Source organism: Podarcis cretensis (assembly GCF_951804945.1).
Source record: "Podarcis cretensis genome assembly, chromosome: 1".
In the NCBI taxonomy this organism is placed as follows: Eukaryota; Metazoa; Chordata; class Lepidosauria; order Squamata; family Lacertidae; genus Podarcis; species Podarcis cretensis.
In genome coordinates this window covers 59829743-59851154 of record NC_137170.1, presented here as the reverse complement: position 1 = coordinate 59851154, position 21412 = coordinate 59829743, and the positions used below count along the sequence as shown (strand labels likewise).

Below are 21412 nucleotides of genomic sequence, written 5' to 3'. Positions count from 1 at the left end.
TCTTATTTTATATGACATTTTAAGACACAAAACACAGATTCTCTCCATATGTGAAATGTATAACATAAAAATGTTATCTCAGGGGAGTCTGATATTTTGTACATAGAAATTCTGTAATTTACGAAAAGAATGCTACTAAAGATGAATTGATGGTATCAAGATAAAATAATCTAAATCTGGAATCAGACATAATGACTCAAATTCAGACACAAATCAAAGCATGATGTGATGCCTGAATTGACAACACATAGCCTGTGATTATCCAGCAAATCATATAACTGGTCTTGCAAGCCATGGTTTCTGCTATTATGGTTTAGCATGATAGGAGGTCTTTCCTAGGGTGTGCACGATGCAGGACAAAGTACATTGTTTAACTTCCATGACATTTTTATACAGGTGAAATTCAACTAAACCAGGAGGTAGAGAAACCACAATTGGATGTCTTGAGAAAACATCTGGAAGACACCTAAAAGCTAGTGTGATGTAGTGGTTAGTACCAGAGCAGAATCTGGAAGACTCAGGTTCAAATATCCACAGAGGAAAGAAGCTCACTGGGTGATATTTGGGCCAGTTAGTGCTTCTCAACCTAACCTATGTCACGGGGCTGCTGTGAAGGGAAGGGCAGGAATCATGTACTCTACCTTGGAGGAAAGGTGGGATACAAATGTAAAAAATAAATCAAATAAAGCTTTTAGACAGGTGCCTGAGTTTGAATCTAGAACTCTATACAAAGCATTTCTAGGACATACACCTTAACCACTTACTCTGTAAGATAGCTTTAGTAACAGCAAAATGTAGAATTGATATTCTCTTTTCACACCTTTATTATTCATACATTATAAATATAACACGTGGCCTTATAAAACAGTTTCAACATACTAGATTTTAGTAAGAAATTCTATCCCATTCAACCCCCACTCCAAGAAACAGAAAAGAGCAGAGAGTGCACTAGTAATAACTTTCACTATTAAAAGTAAAGGTCTTTAGTATAATGCCATTTATGTAGGATTACTCACAACGATATTTGGTTGTACGCAAGTAAATATTATTGAATTAGTTGGATTCAGGATTTGCGAGCCTTAAATGCAGTTTAAATAGGTGAATGTGGTTGCCTCACATTCTTGGAATTCAACATGGGATGAGATGCAAAGTAAGTAGGGTAAAAATAACAATACTCCCCCTACCCCGCATGGGAGAGGGAAAATAATAACTTTTCTGTCATTGTTTATTGGAAATAGTTTTCTCTTAATGCAGGCATGCCCCTACCCCATGCCTGCATTTCCTGGAGCCACAAAAGAGTGACTGAATGCATGGCTTCTGCCTAGCCACTGGCCTGCTATTTGTCCATGTACAGGACCTGTAGTCATGTGTGCGGTGTAAAGGTGTGGGCCCCTGAGAGCACTGGACCTAGGCAGTTACCTATATTTGCCCCACATGGGAAGGAACTGACATGATGTAGCAGAGCAAACAAAAGCAAACAAGCAGCTCTAACTCATGCTTTGTCTTTACATTTGGAAGCTCAAACCATGGTTTGGGTTCTAAGCTACAATTAGTGCAAAGCATGCTTTGGTGTGAGGTCTGAATCAAGCCAAACTGTAAGATAAATGAAATTAAGACAGTGTATTGTAAAGTATGCAACCGCACAGCCCAACGTAAGAGGTTGACTATTTCAGATTATGCAAGAGGGCTTCTAAAATGTATAGTCTGTTTAAGAGAACTGGGAGGAGATGCTTGCATTTCTTGGCACACCTCAAATCAGACATTGTACAGGATAGAATCATTGTACAGGGTGGGGGAAATGGTATATGAAACTAATACCAAATATTAATTCGAAAGCAACAGATTTACAAATCCTGTCACCTAACATCTTAACACCTATATACCTCTTATCTGGAAGAGGTGCAAATTAAAAAGGTATCTGGAAAATATGATGTGTGCTTCAGTAATCAGATTTCACTCTAATGCATGAAAGATAATATTTATAGATTAATAAATTATACTATAATCAATGGGCAGAAACTAATAAGAGATGACTGGGTCATATTAGATACATATGTCGTGCTTCAAGAATAGTTTTTAGTAAAAACGTTTAAGACTTAGGGAACACAGAGCCACACAGGTTGAATCACTTGATATTCATTTGAATCGTATCTAGGGATCCATTAATTCTTTGCTGGCCAAATTTTAGACTATCTGCCTTTTGGGAATATTTACTAATATTCCTGCTGAATTAATTCTACTGGGAAGCTTTATGAACATACTGACCCCCAATCTCAGCCTTCCTTTCTGTAATGTGGTTTCTATCGAATGAAGAACCAAAGGAAAAGTCATTCTAAATTAGTCATTCCAAACAACCAGCTGCTAGGGATAAGATAACCTCATGATAACATTGTTATCTAATGCTAGATTATACCTTACTCCATCACATGGAATGACAACTCAAATCCCCAGATGCAGATGAAAAAAAATATTATGTGTGAATGTATGCATAGATACTCCATATGTTTGTAATCTTACAACACAAGAGATATTTTACATTGCAGAAGCAACAGTTATTTTAGAAACACAGTATTTATTTTTCAAAAAAAAAGTTATTTCATTCTGAAAACATGGAAGGTTTTCAGAATTGAGAAAATAAGTGGAAACAAAATGTGCTAGATTTGAGCCAGCATTCGAAGAGATGGAATTTGGAGATGGGGAATCAATCTTCCAAACATTATAGTAAGTTATGGTGCAATTCTGCAAACACATGAGCCAGCTTGTAGAACTGAGCAAGGCAAATGAAAACAAACTACAAGATGCCTAGAGTAATTTATTTTACAGTTTTAATTAGGAGTCAACATGACATTGTTAACAACTGAAAAAACAAACAATGTGGAATGGGAAGAAAAGGCCTTGAAAAAATAAGGAAGGAAATCAGGAAGAAAGGAAAGAAAGAATGAGAGAAAGGAAGAGTATGCTGTCCACCTCTCTGGTACCTTAAATAAGGCATACTGAAGTTTAAGTCACAGTGGCAGCATTACAGCACCTGAAAGACAAAAAGATTAAAAGCTTTGAAAATGCGTTCTGTGTGCAACCTTTAAATTCTGAAAATCTTAAATAACAAACAGTCTAAAAATATATAATAAAGTCTTACTCATCTTGCAGCCAACAATTTCCAGGGGTTTTGCTCAAAAATTTCACACCTAATGGCTGTAGTAATATGATTCTCTTGAATACTTACGATTCCATCACTTTATTTTCTCTTGCAATGTTTTCCTCACTGGGATGGCAAAGTCACCCTCAATTACTTTTCTCTAGTGAAGAAAGACAATGAAGTGCTTTACATGTGGGGATGCAAAACCAGTTATAATTGTATGAGTATTCTGCTCATAAGAGACAGCAAGAACAATGGCAACATGGAAGCTTTAAAAGCCCTCATGTATTAAGGACTGCAAACATTTTCAGAAGCACTACTAATTTTCACCACCTGATTATGAAATCATGCTGAATGTTTCAGAAATATTCAGCACCTGGATTCATTATCTCTGAGAACTCCCAGAAAGTACTGAACAGAACTTAAAAATTCACCCCTTGAATTTCTTTCCTCACTAACTCCTTTGTACCTCTTTAACAGATAACGTTCTTACTGATACATATTAGAAAACAAGTGAAGTCTGGTTCCTTGCTATACTAATAAATATGGCTTAACCTCATTGGGATAAATGAACAGTTATTTAATAAATTTGCTAAGAGAAGACAGAAGATCACCCCATTTAAAAATGATTAAGTGTGCATTCAACACATCTCCACAAAACTTAAAACTGCATACTATGAAATAGTAATATTAACTCAGATTTTCATTTGGTGTCAGCAATTAATACTTACACAAATATCATTCAGAGGATCCATGTTAGATTGGTAACGTCAGGAATATCCATATCTTTGACGGTAAGGTTTCTTTCTGATGACTTAAATAATTCTGTCCAAAACATCTTTCCGAGATTATCATCATATTTGAAGGTGTGAACACTTTAGAGCTGGTATCATGTCTGCTTTCACTATTTCTTGGTTGTGAAAGTCCTATGATCTATTCCACAGTGCTGAAATACCTGTAATCGCAGTGTGTAGCCTTTTCACATGAGGCCACTTTTCGGTCCCTATTACATTTGGAATTCAAGTATTGGATTTAATTTATGTCTTAATTGTTTCAAATGCCATCATTTCACACTTTTTTTCTGGAAAAAAATGATACTATACCATGTACTATAAATATTATTGCTTTTATTATCAATGCCACTGATTCGTTTCTTTTAGAAGATACCACTATTAAACATTGTTTTGTTAGGTGAGTTGCATCTCGTATTAAATTGCACTATGACCCAACCTAATGTTTCTGCAGGCGATATTCTAATATTCTTCTAGAATTAAAATCTATACTCCCAAAAGAAAGATCAACAAAAATAGAGGAAGGCAAAAATATTCCTGTTTCAGAATTATTATTTGGCAGCAGTAAAAATCCCCTAAACACATATCTGATTATTCTTGTCACAAATTAACATTTTGGAAGCACTTATAGATGGAGAATTGAACAATATCCAGTTTAGAAACTGTTCAGGGGGAAAAACCAACTAGCTAGGCTTAAAATCTCAAATAAGATCAAAGGAAACCTGACATTGCTTAATACACCAAATTCACTAGGATAAAATTTGGTACTGATGAATTAGAAAAGTGTTCCAAAATAGCTATGCAAAACCTGCTCCCCCTACAAATTCCATACCTATCTGGTCATGTAAACCATCATTGCCTCATGATTTATTTAAAAAATAATAATCTATAGATAGGCTAGTTTATTTTGTTGCTGTTTCAGTTTTGGAAAAAATGAATTAATAGGCTGGAATTCTTTAATTTAAAAGTTCTAGTCATATTGTGCTTGTACTGGTGAAATAATCATATAGCTTGTTGTTTGGGTATGTTTTTGTTTGATTCAGTGGGGATTTGTTGGGCATTGCATTATCACATGCCCTGATAAATCTTGTTTTCACCAAGACATGTTAATGGAATTCATTGTTCATTTCAATGGAGGTGCCCTATCCCCATATGTCCTATCATTGGCACACTTAGTTTGGGTCTATCCGCTAAAATGAAGAAATCCTTTAAAAGGTTGGGAGACACCATACACATACATATACATGTATATGTGATCTCTGGATCGGTGCAAGGATGCATAGACATTATACAGAGGAAATATATTGCTATATTATATATTGTTCTAAAACTCTATGAGATACAAAAGGTGTGCAAAAGTTTTGTCTGAGTTATGCAAAAATCTCTGTGTTTTTTGTTTTGCTAATTTTAATATTTTTTTTCCCATGGAGTTCATGGTCTAGACTAGCCACCTTGCTAAGCAAGTGGGTACTCCAAAAAATTTCCTACAATTTAGATTAATTCATTTATTAATACATTCAACTTTGTATTTTTCTGGGTCAAATTTGTATTATTTTTTCAAAATATTGTAAACCAAAAGAAATAAGACCAGTTTCCAAGTTGAAATAATGTGTATTTTAAAGTTGAATGGCTTAGTTCTGAGTTTGAGAAGGATGATGAAAGGGAAAATAGCAATGTAACAGTGCAATCCTGTAAAAGTTTACTCAGAAGTAAGCTCCATTGAGTTAAATGGGACTTACTGGCAGGTGAGTCTACAACTGGAAGCTAAAAAGATGTATTACAGATTGAGAAGTTGGGTTTTTTTAGCAACACTATGCAACATTCAGAAGTAAAGTTAAAAGTAGCGGAAGACATAATATTTGATTTTAATCTTACAAGGAATTCTATCTCGTAACTGTATAGCTAAACCACGGCCCTGATCCAGTGGCTCCATTGTAAATAAGGGGCTCTGATTAAGAGTAAGAAGGGGCTCCCTTATTGTCTTCAATTTCACGGGAAACACCAAATATATCCATATGGACCTATGCCTAATATTGGGACAGCCCCTGCCTATATAGAATGCCATGCAAAGTACAATGCAACTTTACATAAAGGCAATTCTACACATGTGAGGTCTGCTTTACAAGAAACATATATGCTTTAAAGTATGTGTATATGTGGCAGAGACAAATTCTTGACTTTCTGGCACAAGTAATGACTTTTGTGTCAACGTATACATCGTTCAAAGTGGATGTCAGTTTTAGAGTATGGACTGCATATATACACGAAATGTTCTAACACGTGAAGTGGACCTGGATGTGCACGGTTTCAAAAGCCATATTCAGGGCATTTACCCCCCCCCCCCCGTGAAACAAAAGCAAGCAAGCAAACACACACACACACACACACACACACACACAAACATTATACTTATTGGAGAACCCATCTACACTACAAAGTGTTCCAAGTCACTGGGGCTCACAACTAGTTAAGAGGTTTTATTCTATATGGGTTTCTGTAGAAGGGTTTGAGTGGCAGTGCTGTAGGTGTACTTGGAGCTCTTGTTAATATGATCAACAAAAGGAAGAGAAACGAGAGAGCTGGGAAAAGTGTAAAACAAAAAACAAAATTAAGTAAATTTAACTCCTGCCACTTTGCTTCACCACTGTAACACAGCATCAAAGTTAATGCTTCACACAACTCTGTAATCTACACATGACTTATCCTCAATTTCTTCTACCTCTATGGATTAGCAGTGTGCTAGGCAATCATATATACAAAAAAACAAAACAAAAAAACAACCAAAGTTCCCTGCCTTGAAGAAAGCAGGTGACATACAAAGGGTAAGGAAGAAAAGGGATGCAGCTAAATATATGCAACCTTTATATACATATATTTATTTATAATTAGTATTACTACAAAATGTCAACAATCCCCATCTGTCCTTTCACTTAGCAATCTGTCATTGCAAGTTGTGCAATAGGCTCAGTAGGCATTGCAGCAGAGGTGGGTCTCAAGGAGATAAAGGAGAGGAGAGTTGTGACCTTATGGATCAGTTCAGGGAGGGCATTCCATGCATACGGGACAGTGTGGAAGATGCTAAGTTCAACCTGAAATTATGCAGAGCAGCAGTTCTCCAGGTAAAGACTCAAGGTGTGTGTGAGGTGCCTATTTTTGAGACAGAGGCAGTGTGGTTTTGTAAGTAACGACTGGCTATTAAGCAGGCAAGTGAAATAAGTGATGCAGGACTACACCAAACTCCGGTTACTTGCCACTGCTTTTCATAGGGCTGCTTCATTCATGAGTTTCCTACGTGAAGGGAAACTCAGTGCAGAAAAATATGTGTACACCCACATACACTGTTGGGCATGAAAATGGCACAAGTGTTTATTCTGCCTTGGTTACACATGTTCAGAAGCTGCAGCAGGTGGTTCCAAATACAGGTAACCACAGCAGAACAGACATACAACGTGACGTGTGTGCACATATTTTTTTCCTACCTGGGGACATGCCATGCATGAAATAGCCCTAAGTGATCACCAGTTAGCACAGTAACTTTGAAATAATGACTGGGGAACAACTGGGAAGGGATCTTAAACATATAAAGGGAGAGGGAGTGGGGATGAAGGAGGCAAGACAAAAGAAAGAAATGGGATCATCTATTTCAAATGTGAAGGAAATTAGGTTATTTTATGTGATTTCAGTTCATTATCTAAATAGCTAAAACATATTAATAAGTTATTTTTATGACTGACAAACTGGACCATTTACAACTATGTATCCTCCTTTAATATGAAAAGGTGTAGGGGAGAAAAAACAAATTAAAAGAGATAAAATGCTTCCCCTTACCCTTCTTCTTCCGTACTGAAGCTTGAAAATAGAAAGGGAATGAATGGTAAATAAAATGTGAAGAGAAGGTCATTCTAAAATGATAAATCCCTGTTTGAGTCTCAAGCACCAACACTGAGCGTACTCAGTACTATGCTTTGCCTTTTTCAAATCACCATAAGCATTAGCAAAACTAGCACAGGCTATGTTTAAACTCTAATTCCAAAAGATACAAACTAAAAGGCAGAATACCATGGCTATGCCGAAAAGGAAGATCTCATCCCAAAAGCTAAACAGTATGATTTAGACTTTAAAAAATATCAGCATGATTGTGGAGGGGTGGTGGCGGGGAATATTTTAAGAGTTTGAATTCAAAGGGGAAAGAATTGTGACAATTTCTTAGGCCATTAGTTCCTGACAATCTTAGTGCAGATTCTAAAGAGGGGCAGACATGAATTAGAGCTTGTGCAACACTAATTGGGAAGCAGCCGTATAATATTACAGGGGGCACAAAGCTGAACATGAGCTCCACAGAACCACTAAATTAGTTCCTTGACCCAATGGGCTGTTTCCTCCAAAATAGCAGCCCCTTAATACACAGAATAGAAAAACTGGTTTAAAACTGAGGGGTAGTTTTTAAACAAAACAATTCATTCACAAGAAGGAGGGCACTGTCATGTGTTCAAAGAAAAGAAAGACATTCCACTGGAATACCACAAGGTAAGAAATATTATTGGTCACAAATAAGAAAATCGTAGTGTTGGACATTCAGCCCAGACTATTTTTGCTTTCGAGGTGGGGAAGAATAACACCCGCCCCTGAAGATCAGAATCAAAGAACTTTAGGGTGGGAGTGAGCTTATCTTCAGGCTGGGATGGGAGAGGATATTTGTAAAGGACCCTAAAAAAACTCTCCCAATGTTTCAAGTGGCAGCTTGGCTGCCCTGAGCAGTGCATTGACACTCCTTTGTAATTCAGTACAGAATGCCCCCTGAGAATTATGCTGTGTCATGATGTAGTATTATTCCTAGAGGCGTTATTGAGGGTGGTGGTGGGGAATGGTGGCTGTTGTCATTTACTGTGGCAACAAAGCTTTTCTATTGTTAAAAAAATAAAGTATTCATGACTGAAGTGTAGACCCACATGGACTCCAAAGTTCTTTGATTGCTTCCCACCCATCACTATAAAAGTCACCAACATCCCCCCACTGCTTTCAAGGGGAATGAATGGCCCTGTGAAAATGGAGTGGGGGGAGGCTGGTTCAGTTTAAGAAGAGAGAGTACAGAGAAAAGTAGGAAGAGGAACCCATTAAGAAGAGGGACAATACAAATACACTTTCAATGATAAATAGTGAGCACATGCTTTCCATGCAGAATGTTCCAAATTCAATCCCTGGCATCACCAGATGGGACTGGGCAAGATTCCCATCTGAAACCATGGAGAGTCATTGTAGAAATTTTGGATATATGGACAAATATTTGTACTATGTTCTTATGGCAGCTTCCTGTAAGTCTATCTCTTTTAAATACTGGCAAATAAAAACATATTTTTAAAGCCATTTAAACTAGTTAATAAAACATTTATGTGCACAATAGATATAGTTTCTTGAACTATTTTTGTTAGACATCACTGATGAAAGGAAGTCGATAAACAGTAACAACAGCAGCAGCAACAATAATAATAATAATTTAAACTATTGCCATGACTAAAACGTAATTTTCAGCTCCATATTCTGCGCAGCATGAACGTTTGCATACTTTTATAAATGGTAGGTGGTCTTTCAAAAGACACCATCACATCTACAACCTTATCCTATGCAAGTTTACACAGAGGAACATAGAAATGACATTAGTGGTATTTACTCCTAAGTTTGCAGAGGAGTAAAGCCTTTGCATATTTAGCAGCATTGGTAGGCATGCAGGAGTATTTTAAGTATTGTGTGCTCTTTCCCTGTATAATCAAGGGTGTCCTGTTCTCTTCAACACAATTCCAGAAAATCTTGCTTACAATTATGTCATGGAAGTAAATAAGGAAGTTCCTACTCATACATTCATGGACTTTGAATCACGTTTGGTGTGGATATCTCTAGCTCTTAAGACAATTTTTCATCATAGCAAAGTACTTAATTTTCTATAAAATTATATAACCATTTAATATAAAAATTATGAAGGATGAAGAAACCTCAAGTTTCTATATTATAATGGTCAGGAAGACATTTTCTTTACTGCCAACTCCTTTAAGGTTATTTATGTCTATCCTTTCAGTGATAGACTTCTCAAAAATAAAACACCCAATATGTGCAACCAGAAGGCAGGAGCTTTTCTTGTATTTCTTTAGAGAAAATGTGAACTAACTAGAGTTACACCTGGACAGAGTAATTATCAGGCTGACCTGTTTAGAGTGTTAAAACGTGTAGCAATTGATTCCCTCCATAGCTGCTTTTATAGGTCTTAGCGTTCTACCAAGAACTATAAGAAAACACAAGTTTTCCTACAGACACACCTAGACCTTCCTGCTGAGCTTATTTCATTCCAGCTCCCATTCAAATTTGCCCTCCTTGGTGGGAAGACCACCCCCTGATACTGCTGGCCATGGGGAATTTCCCCAGCAGCAGCTGGCCAGCAAGCGAGTGCGGCCTGGTAGCCGGGGATGAAGGCAGAGAGCAAAGGGTGATCACCCCCTGTGGACATGGTGAGCAACCACAATATCCACATGGTTCCAGGATTAAACATTCAGGCATTTCCTGATCTCATCTTTGCTGACATCACCTTTTCACCACTGCCTACTAGGCAACATCTCCTCTGAGGGAAGGGAATGGAACTTGCTCAGCCCCTGACAGAAGCAACTTTTCTCTTGCAGGTAGCTGTCAGGCTCCCAACGACGACCTCTGATACAAGCGAGTGAGACTGAGCTGCTGTGATTCACTCAAGCCCATGGTGGAGGCCAAGTCTTCCCTTGATGGCAGCTGATTTCAAATTACAGCCGGAGAAGAACTGCCATTCCTTTGAAGTTGTGTGATTTTATTGGAGAAAAGAAAGGAGCTCAGAAGGAAGGTGCAGTTGTGGCCCAAAGAAAGCTTTTTCCTGAATCTCAAAATGGTTTGTGAGTCGGATGCTAAGACCTATAAAGGCAGCATTGTGAGGAAGTCAATTACACTGAGTACTACACATTTTCATAGCTTAAATAGGTCACCCTGGTGATTACTCTCTCTGCTCAGGTGTAACTTCTTGTTAGCTTACAATGTCCAGATTGAAGAAAAATGCCCTAGTTAGCCAACAAGATCATTATTTTTATGGTTCATAAGGGAGCCTTTCCCATTTTTCTATGGCGAATGAACAAGGAGTGTGCTATGATACAAAAATTTGTTTAAAAGGATAACTTCATGATATTCAAAGCAAGTGAAACAGGTTGGCAAAAAAAAATTAAAAACCCAATAACTCTCATATAAAATAGCCCCCTATTTCCCACCTAATCCCTCCAAAACCTAAACAGTATTAATTGCAACTGGTCTGTTGTGTTATTTAAAGCAGGAAATAGTACAAAGGAGGGCATATTTCTGAATAAAATTGCTGATAATTCACAATCAAGAAATAAATTTAAATGAAGATTATATAAAAAATAAACTTCATTTGAGAAACCTCTGTAATTTCTATTCTAAAATGTTTCAGCTTAATACCTCTAAAGGTGTTAAATAAACAAACTCGATGTTACCTAGGACTCAGCGAGACTGGTAAAGAAATAGTGATTTATATGCATTGTATGTGCAATATGTGCCACCAGATGGCGATGTGGAGTCCCTTTTTTCTCTACCTGTTTTCCCTGTTTAAATTTACGCTTTAAACTGAAACACTTCTTTGATGTGTCTAGATCCAGCACTAGACATCAGGATATCTAAAGTGTTTTCTATGCAAGAAATATTTGATTACTAAAAGGTAGGAAAATGCTGAACTGTTTTCTTTAAATAAAAAAGACCTTATATCAGAAATATTTTAACTAAATATTGTAAAAATGGATTCTACTACTATAATACTATTTTTTTCTGCACAAAAATAGGTGAAGTAAAGATTAAGAAATGTTCTTGTTCATACAAATTCAGGCTGAAATCCTATAGACGCACACCTGCAAGTAAGCCCCACTGAACTCAATGGGATTTACTTCTGAGTACACATCCATAGGATTGCACTGGATCAAATAAATAAATAAACAAATAAATAAATAAAGGCCCTAATCCAGGAGGAGAGATAAAAATTATGGTAGGGAACATCTGAGAGCCGAAACCTGCTTTAAGCTAACAAATTGCTTTTGCTGGATTGGGGGTAATGAACACCAATAAGAGATAGTTTCCTTTCAGGTACAACACTTTGTTTCTGGGTCAGCTTTTATAGAACGACAGCTAGCAGCTTACCTTTGTCCACTAATGAGAGGCCACAGAAATTTAAAATAAAACAATATTAGATAAACTGATTTCTTAGGGGGGGGAAACAAGCTAATAAAATATGCTTATAGCTTTAAATTAATGTGTAAAATAACAATGCACATAAATGATAAAACACATTCTGTCGCAGAGCTGGAAACAAAATTAAACACAACAAGGTCACTCATGCTCATCATGCACACGTGGGAATCTCCAGAAAAGCAACATTCCCATGGAATTTATTTTCCAATACCACGTTCTGTACAGGGTGCAGTTCACTTTCAAACAGTCTTAACATTGCCTTTTCATCTCTGCTATTGCAGCATGCTCATTTAAGAAACACTTTCTTACCAAGCTCTTCAAGTTCTGAGGTCATTGACTTAGACCGCAAGGTCAGTGCAGTGGTTGGAGCCCGTTTTGGAGGTGGTGGGGCTTTGCATTAAACAGAAGGACATACATAATAAGAAACAGCACTCACTGCATGCTCATATATGCATTATTCATATTCAACACAAAAATGCATTACTAATTAAATGAAAATATGTTTTTCTCTATGTAGCTAATCAGTTAACTGATCTCTGGAAACAACGTTTACATAGAGCAGTTTCCACACATAGGAAAGGAAGACACCACAGTATTTCTTTGACATATATTTTATTTTAGGAGATATTCATGCCGGGTTCACAACTAAGCTTATGCTATTGAATCTTATATGCTTAAAGGTTTATCAAATGAGACATGGTACTGTAGAAGTCTGTAAGCTCTGCATTTCTACATTACTCAAAGAGCCTCACATGAACAGCTCATGTCAACAGAAGCAAATGACCTGAAAGTTATCTGACTGACAAGTGGGTTTGACCAGAAATCATGACTGGACACAAGCAGTGAACAGGAGAACCATAGAAAGTGACAGTTTATAATAATGCTTCTAAATCTTTGAAAAGCAATAGGCTATACGCAACTTTTGTATTGTAAACTGAACTAAAAAGAAAATGATTGAAGCTGTGTTCATTGATAGTTTGAGTTAGACACGGAAGTCATTGTAGCCTACAAAACAATGATACATTAGCTGTGTGGAGCTCAAAGCAGTCAAATGCTCCAGAACTTACAACCAGAGATAAATATTTAAGTTGTTACATCCAGAGTGTATTATATCAATTTTTGCTACCCTGCCCAAATCAGCTTATCTCAAGTAGCCCTTACTACGTTTGTTACTGAAAGTCACATATATAAAACTGGCAGCTGTTTGAGCTTAATGGGTCATGCATTCAAACTGTACAACTGACTTATGCCCTGCTTCAGAAGTAGATAATGGAGAGCAACTCCAAGCAGAAAATTTTTTGGCCAAGTTATTTCAAAAGGAAATGAGCTTCATATGTAAATGCACTATGCTATTGACCCCTTTTTCACAGGACCATGGCAAATGAATATGCAGGAAATGATCATGCTATAAGAGATAGTATATAGGATTCAAATCAATCAGGAAAGACCCATTAAACAAGCCCCGCCCACATGGTTGGGCTATTCATGCACATTTTCCAAAAGTGCAGAACTGCACCAGGAAAAACTAGTTCTCATGTCAATTGATGTCTATTAAAAAAGAGCATTTTTTCAACTTTGGAAATTAACTCTTTTGTAAAATAATACAACACATATTAAATTGTGGGATGAAGCTCAAATTGTGCAAATTGAACTTAACCTCCCATCAATAATTGAGGTCATATGTACTCCAGAAGTGCTGAAAATAAAAATAAAACTTCTGTGCAAGTCTTCCACAATTCCAGGTTCTATGTATTCTTCAACTATTATGAGGTTTGAACTGGTATGTGGTGTTCTAAGTCACTCCACCCCACTGGAATGACTAAAAAATTGAAAAACCATGCACATTAGGTGCTAGGGGTCAAAATGACCTCACAAAATGCTGCTTAATTTATTAGTTACTTGTCATGTCTACATATACTTAGCCTAGAACCTTTTATTTCAATTTCTTGTGAAAAGGAAAATAGAAGATGAAAAAAGTATGTTTTCATATCAAATTACTCACTTTCCTCAGTATCGCTACAAATTATATTAAAGGTAAAGGTAAAGGTACCCCTGCCCATACGGGCCAGTCTTGACAGACTCTAGGGTTGTGCGCCCATCTCACTCAAGAGGCCGGGGGCCAGCGCTGTCCGGAGACACTTCCGGGTCACATGGCCAGCGTGACATCGCTGCTCTGGCGAGCCAGAGCCGCACACGGAAACGCCGTTTACCTTCCCGCTGGTAAGCGGTCCCTATTTATCTACTTGCACCCGGAGGTGCTTTCGAACTGCTAGGTTGGCAGGCGCTGGGACCGAACGACGGAAGCGCACCCCGCCGCGGGGATTCAAACTGCCGACCTTTCGATCGGCAAGCCCTAGGCGCTGAGGCTTTTACCCACAGCGCCACCCGCGTCCCCACAAATTATATTAGAGGTCAATAATACCCAAAAGGCTAATAAAACTCATTTTCAAACCTTAATACTGTATATTAAACATTTTTATCAGTGAGAAGGTCCTTGTTTACCCAGCCAAACTATTGTTTTCCTCATAGCTACTTGTAGACTTCATTTGAACAATACTTATTTATTCTGCTTTGGGGGTCATTTTCACCTCAATTGCATCTTTAAAATTGCAAACAACTTGCACCTCCCCCTCTGCAGGTGGGCAGACTTAATGGCAACTCTCCATAGAGAAACTTTAGATTTTATCTGTTTACATGAAGATATTTGCAAAATGTGTTGTTGAGAGCTGCCTTGGGCATCTCTGTGATCAGCAGCTCAAATTCCAGGTCAGACAGCGGTTGACAAACGAGCAACCTATTTACAGTCTTCTGGACAGAATATAACAACTTTTTCACCAATAAGCAGGAAAAAACCTGACTATGGCAACAACATTGAAAAAACAAGCAACCAGAAATCCCCCCAGAGTTCCTTTCCCACAAATTCAGAAGTGTCAACAGCAGCATTTTTTGTTTTTGCACTTACATATTATGTGCTAAGGAATGGAAGGACAGTGATTTTCCTTTCTTTAGTGCATGAAAATGCAGCAATCTTAGTCCACAAATACAAGTCTGAGATCATTCTTTCTTATAATAAAACTAAAGCTGGTATGCACAACTGTGACCTGATAGTGTCTGTTTAAATGCCTATGTTTGCTTGGAAGGTAAGCAAACCACAATGGAGTGAACATCCCAAAATATTATTTTCCTGGTATACCTGTATCTGGAGTTGATCAAACTCTGAGCTGAGCATAGACACATAGCCAACCTGCCTGGGATGTGAAGCGGCTCCAAAATTGGTAGAGCCTGCCTATGCTGACACCAGGAAAAGGTGAAGGCATGATATCTGTGATTGACACAATGGCAGAAAATCACAGCAACAATGTGCTTTATGTAAATATTCTGCTTCCCATATTCATGGTGTTGTAAATGTGGCAATTGTGCATAAGCTGCTCAAGTAAAAGTCATTTGCAACTCACAGTAAACTGCATTGTTATACTCACGTAACAATTTATAATGAGGTTATATGTATGCTAACAACACAAGATTCCTTTGCTCCATTTTGGAGGAAGGATGGAATATAAATCTATCAAATAAATAAATAAATAAATAGATTATATGTTGCTTTGTGTTTTTAAAAAACCTCTGGGATCAATTAGACCCTACACACCATTCTTGTGGATTTATGCATTTTATGTTGTGGGTTTTTGTTGTCCCTCGTTAGTCCTTTTCTTGTTTTACTGCAAAAGAAAACTTCTCAATAAGGACATTTTTCAGAACACTTAGGTGGGACCTTCCTCCAGCTATTTTAAAAATGTTTTTCTTGGGATATATTTGATTTCAAAATTGCTGTGATACAGTATTTTTTCTATTAATGGAGGGTTAAAGGTAAAGGTAAAGGTACCCCTGCCCGTACGGGCCAGTCTTGACAGACTCTGGGGTTGTGCGCCCATCTCACTTAAGAGGCCAGGGGCCAGCGCTGTCCGGAGACACTTCCGGGTCACGTGGCCAGCGTGACATCGCTGCTCTGGCCAGAGCCAGAGCCGCACACGGAAACGCCGTTTACCTTCCCGCTGGTAAGCGGTCCCTATTTATCTACTTGCACCCGGAGGTGCTTTCGAACTGCTAGGTTGGCAGGTAATGGAGGGTTACATATTTCTAAATAATTTCTCATTTGCATTGTTCTCTCAATGAAAGGAAATACGATAAACAGTTCAAACTATGAAAAGAATATACCTTTCTTTCTGGCTGTGTCATCTGGATCAAGATTCCTGGTTACTGTGACAACTTTAAGAACTAAATGATTGCCTCCTTGCCGAATCATGTTCACCACTTGCCTATGGCCAACTTTAACTACATTTTCATTATTAACCTGCAGGGGGAGAGAGAGAGAAAGGACAGAGTTATACTAAAACATGTGGAAAATACAACTTGATTGAAAAAGATAAAGTAAAACAATATCTATAAGGTTTTGAAGAGTGTTCAAAGAATTTGATTTTGACCTAATTAGCAGCTCCCTACCTAATCTGCAGATATTCCTGTTTCAGAATTATTATTATTTAGCTAGCACCAATCCAGCAATAAAAATCCCCTAAACACATATCTGATTATTCTTGTCACAAATTAACATTTTGGAAGCACTTGGAGATGGAGAATTGAATCAATATTTTTCCACTGCAGTGGAAATAAGGTACAACAGACCAAAAGATACTATATATTGATATTAGTTTAATTTGACTCATTTTCTTTATATCCCTGTCATGCTTATAAACCATAATGGCGACTTCCAGCCCCCAGAAACATCTATTGCTTGCATGATTTGTAAACACACTGGGAAGCCAAACCATAATCGTGACAGCCTTTTAACGCATACCCAGACAGCTGTGAGTGTAATTAAATATAAAGTGTCTTTGACCAAAATTTGCTCTTGACACAAATCTGCACAGGAACCACATTGGATTTTTTCCCCACAAGTACTTAAGTACACTTCAGAAGGTATGTACTTTATTTTCATAAAATATTATTGTTATTTAAATTCATTAGTCACTTGCTACATAAAGAATCTCTAAGCAACTTACATAACTTAAACTTCTTAAAGTCAGAAAAAATGACAAAACAAAAATCATTAGATCTTTTAGCGTAGTCAGGCAGGCGGTGGTGGTGAGGAAGAAGAGTTCCACATTGGAGGCCTCTGGAGTCTGACCTCCAGGAAAACTATGGATGGCCATCTTTATTATAGGTTCCAATCACAAGGAGTTTCCTGATGTAAAAACCTTTCCTCCTCCCAGGAGGTGAGGGGTTGTGATCGGGAGATGATTCCCGCGTCATGCAGGGGGCGCTCCACTCCCTTTAGATTAGCTGTTCCTGAGACTTTGCTATGGACCTCTGGTTGGTCGCCCTGTTTAACCAGGGGGCCTGGTAGGAGTTTTTTTCCAATTGGCTAAATTGGCCCAGCCTCTTGGTTTTTTTCGCCTACCTCGTAGCAACCGTCACAACTTTCGTGGTATTTGGCGGTTAGGCACTGGAATGTGTTGTTGGTGTTTCGGGTGGCAAGGTGTGGCCATCGCCTTCCCCGACAATTTTGGGTATTCCGCTAAAGGAATCCGGCGGTCGTGGATCCAATGCCCGTGTGGCGGGGGGCCATGGCACGACCCTCGGTGACATCAGGAAGAGAGCCTATAGTTGGATTAGCATCAACAGGCTTCCCCTACTGGTGGTTAACCCCTCCTCAGACTCACCCCTCTACGAGTGGGTGGAGTCTAATGTTCCGTGGTCCAGTGCCTAAGCCAATACCTTCTCACATGCTGTAATCAATAAAGTTGTGGCCTTTACCTTACCCATTAACCTTACATTCTGTGTCCACGTGTCTTTATTCCCCAAGCGGGGATCGGGTCCTCGAATCACAATATCCTTTTCCTCTCTGCAATTGCTAGTGCCACATTAGGGAAAGCATATGGGTACATAGCTGATTTCCTTAAGAAGTCAATACCAGCTTGGTGATTTAGATTAAGCAAGTGACATGGGAAAAGAGATAAATCTTTTCTCTCCCAGTACCACAGTCTTTATCCAATTCACCCCTGCTTTGGCCACTACTAGCTTCAATCTTCTATGGTTTGGTCCTAAACAAGCATCTCAAGAGAAGAGGGAAGTGACAATATGGCACAGGAACATAAAGACTATAAGCCCAAAGACAAAGCCCTTTCCGAGGCTGGAGAGGAGAGGGTGTTGCGGGCAGGACCCTCCCACACTCGCGGGGGCTTCCCTTGCCCCCGCGAGAATTAGGGAATCCCTGGGCGTGCCTGCAACCCCGCTCGCCAATCGGCGGGCGAGGGGAGGCGCGGCCTGGGCTACTTAAGGCCAGGCACGCCCAGGGACCGCCCTCTTTTCCCCTCGCCCCAGCAGCTGAGCGGTTTTCCCGTCCCACCCACCCTTAGGCTTAGCTAGAATTGGCCTTGCTATGGACTTCGGTTGGTCGCCGCAAGGGGCCTGGTAGGAATTTTTCCAAGTTGGCGCACTGCTTGCCTTTTGGTTTTTTCGCCTACCTCGTAGCAATCGTCACAACTTTCTCGGTATTGGCGGTTAGGCATTGGCATGGGGCAAATTATAGGAAAAAGGAGGGGGGAAGGGAGCGCCATCACCTTCCCCCCAATGAGAAGGGGTAGTCCGGTAAAGGACTCCCAGGGGGGGCGTGGCCTTGTCCGAAGCCTGGAGAGGTAGGGCCTCCGGCACGCCCCCGAGCGGTGACACCCGTGGGATGCTAGTTGGCGTACTTCAACAGGACTCCTGCAGTTTGTGTTCAACCCCTCCCGGTCACCATGCCGGGTAGTCGATAGAAGCCAATGCCTAAGGCCAATACCTTCAATTCCGTAATCAATAAAGTTGTGGCCTTTCACGCCCATTAACCTTAAAGCAATGTGTCCGTGTCTTCATTTCATCTGGGGGAGGAAACTTGCCATGCAAACATTATAAATGTCAAAGAAAAAGATAGCAGCAGCAGCATACAATAGGGTTGTACTATGCTGAAACTTGTCTTTCAATTTCTCAAAAGTTTCTTCCATTGTGAAAGAGGCTACTATTTTTTCCTTCCCATTTGCTATCACTCTAGAATTTCTTTACAATTTTGGTGGGTGTAGGGTTGAGGTTATAGTTCTCTGCAGCTCCTTTGTTCCTTATCTGACAAAGCCCCATGGAAGCAGTTACTTGACAAGTCCATTCCATGGCTTTAGTGGAAGCTCAAGAAGCAGGGGAAGTTGGCTAACAAGCACCTGAGATCGGTGCACTCTGATTTGGTTTTTAAGGGAAGTCCTATTAAAAAAAAAAATCTTTCTGCACCAATTTCTTTATAACAAAAAATATCAGAACTTTTTAAAATAAAAAACCCGTTAGGTGCATGGTACGCAGCCGTTGTGTTTTGTGAGTTGAGGACCCGCCACCCACATAGGATTATAATAAAACACAAAGACACATTATTTTAGGTTAATGGGCAAAATTAGGCCACAACTTTATTGGTTACAGCATGTGAGTGGTATTGGCTTAGGCACTGGATAAAACAGCAATACATGACTCCATCCCGCTCAGCGGGGAGTCATTTCAGGGGTTAACAACCAGTGGGAGGAGCTTGTTATGCAACTGGAAGCTTCCCCATGATATCACTGGGGGTCGTGCCATGGCCCTAGCCACCAGCAGGGCATCAAACAGGATGCATGACTGTCTGATTCCTTTAACGGAATGCCCAAAAGAGGAGGGGTAGATGATGGCCATACCCAAACCTCCAACACAGTACACATATTCCAATGCCTAACTGCCAATACCAAAAAAGTTGTGATGAGTTGCTACGAGGTAGGCAAAAAAACCAAGAGGCTAGTGCCAATTTGCCAAATTGATAAAAAAGTTCTACCAGGCCCCTTGGGCAACCAAGGCAACCAACTGAAGTCCATAGCAAGGTCAATACGCAGAGGAAGCTGACCTAAAAGGGAGGGCGGGCGGGAGAGCCGATGTAAGCAGGAACTGACTGGGGAGTTAAACCCTGCCCACCAGCCGGCCCTATTGGCCGGCTGAAAGGCTTGGCCATGGCAGCAGAGGCAATCAGAGGCAGGGAGTCGAATACGCCTCCCTGCTGCTATGGGAAGCTGCTCCCGCTCACAACTCCTCCCCTCTGGGAGGAGGAGAGGTCTTCTCAGCCAAAGATGTCATGATGGTGCTTTTAAAGAAGCATTGGTACCAGGGAAGACTACACAATACAGACCCACCAGTCATCTTATTTATACTCTTGCTAAATCCCTAAGCTACCATGAAAGTTAGGTAAAGCCAACAAAATCCTGTGCCACAGTCATGAAAATTTCACTGAAAATTTCTCTTCCCTTTGATAATTTTCTGATCCTTCCTCTTTTCCAACAAATTGATAATGGTGGAAATATACAAAAGAAAATTTCAGCACAGCGGTAGCAAATAATGAAGTAAGTGTGACCTCTTCTGCAGGTAATGCCCAACTTAAACAATAGGGTACCTCGTGGGGCTCCATGCCAGCCCCAAACTGCCTATATTATGTAAAGGTTTTCTTGTTATCTAACATGCTTCTAAAACTGCTGTCCACGACAGAGAAGAAAGCTAACAACATAAGCAAATGAATCCAGGAAAAGATGGGATTATCTCAAACATATTCATAATCTGTGAAGTGGAATGGTAGAAGGAAGAAATTGGTGAGTTCAGTTTGATGGCGGGAGCCTGGTCAAATTGGCTATATCAGATTATGTGGGGGAGACTTGAATTGCTAGTATGAGGTCATCCAGTGCCTGTCAACTAGAAATCTGGGTAGGAAGTTGCAATTAGGTACTGGGCAGATATATTTAGAAAACTGGTACAGAAGACTCTTGGAAAGTGGTATTATCCTACGATAATCTTTGTAGTTGGGAGTGTGTGTGTGTGTGTATGTGTATGTGTATTCTAGGCTAGATGATTTGATTAATGCATTAATGCACCAACCCACACACAAAGCAGCTGTGATTACGGTTACATTTTTCTTTCTCCCCCTCACCAACAAGATTAGCAGTAAATGGCTCAAGTCTCAGTACAGCTATTGCATCTACTTGAATGTTGAGGTGGCAAAATAATTTCTAGAAGGGAAATGTTCACAGAAGGTGATTTTAATTGATATCCTGTTGCTACTGATGTGGGTTTTTCTTGACACAGGTAGTAGAAATTCAAAGACGTTTGATATGGGTAATTTTGAGAAGGACTGAAAAAAGAA

At 39.3% G+C, this 21412-nt stretch overlaps 1 protein-coding gene across 6 annotated transcripts in view; it reads right to left on the bottom strand.

The window, feature by feature from the left end:
• The window catches only part of SHANK2 (SH3 and multiple ankyrin repeat domains 2), a 339924-nt gene that overhangs the window by 42625 nt on the left and 275887 nt on the right, over window positions 1-21412 (bottom strand). For 4 of the 6 annotated variants that reach the window (XM_079980803.1, XM_079980801.1, XM_079980798.1 and 1 more), the window contains 3 exons: window positions 16402-16537; window positions 12499-12579; window positions 7756-7776 (listed from right to left, as the gene is read on the bottom strand). In XM_079980803.1, the coding sequence (XP_079836929.1) occupies window positions 7756-7776; window positions 12499-12579; window positions 16402-16537 (238 nt within the window). The remainder of the gene's footprint in view (window positions 1-7755; window positions 7777-12498; window positions 12580-16401; window positions 16538-21412) is intronic. The other 2 variants (XM_079980799.1, XM_079980800.1) reach the window with 2 other exon arrangements.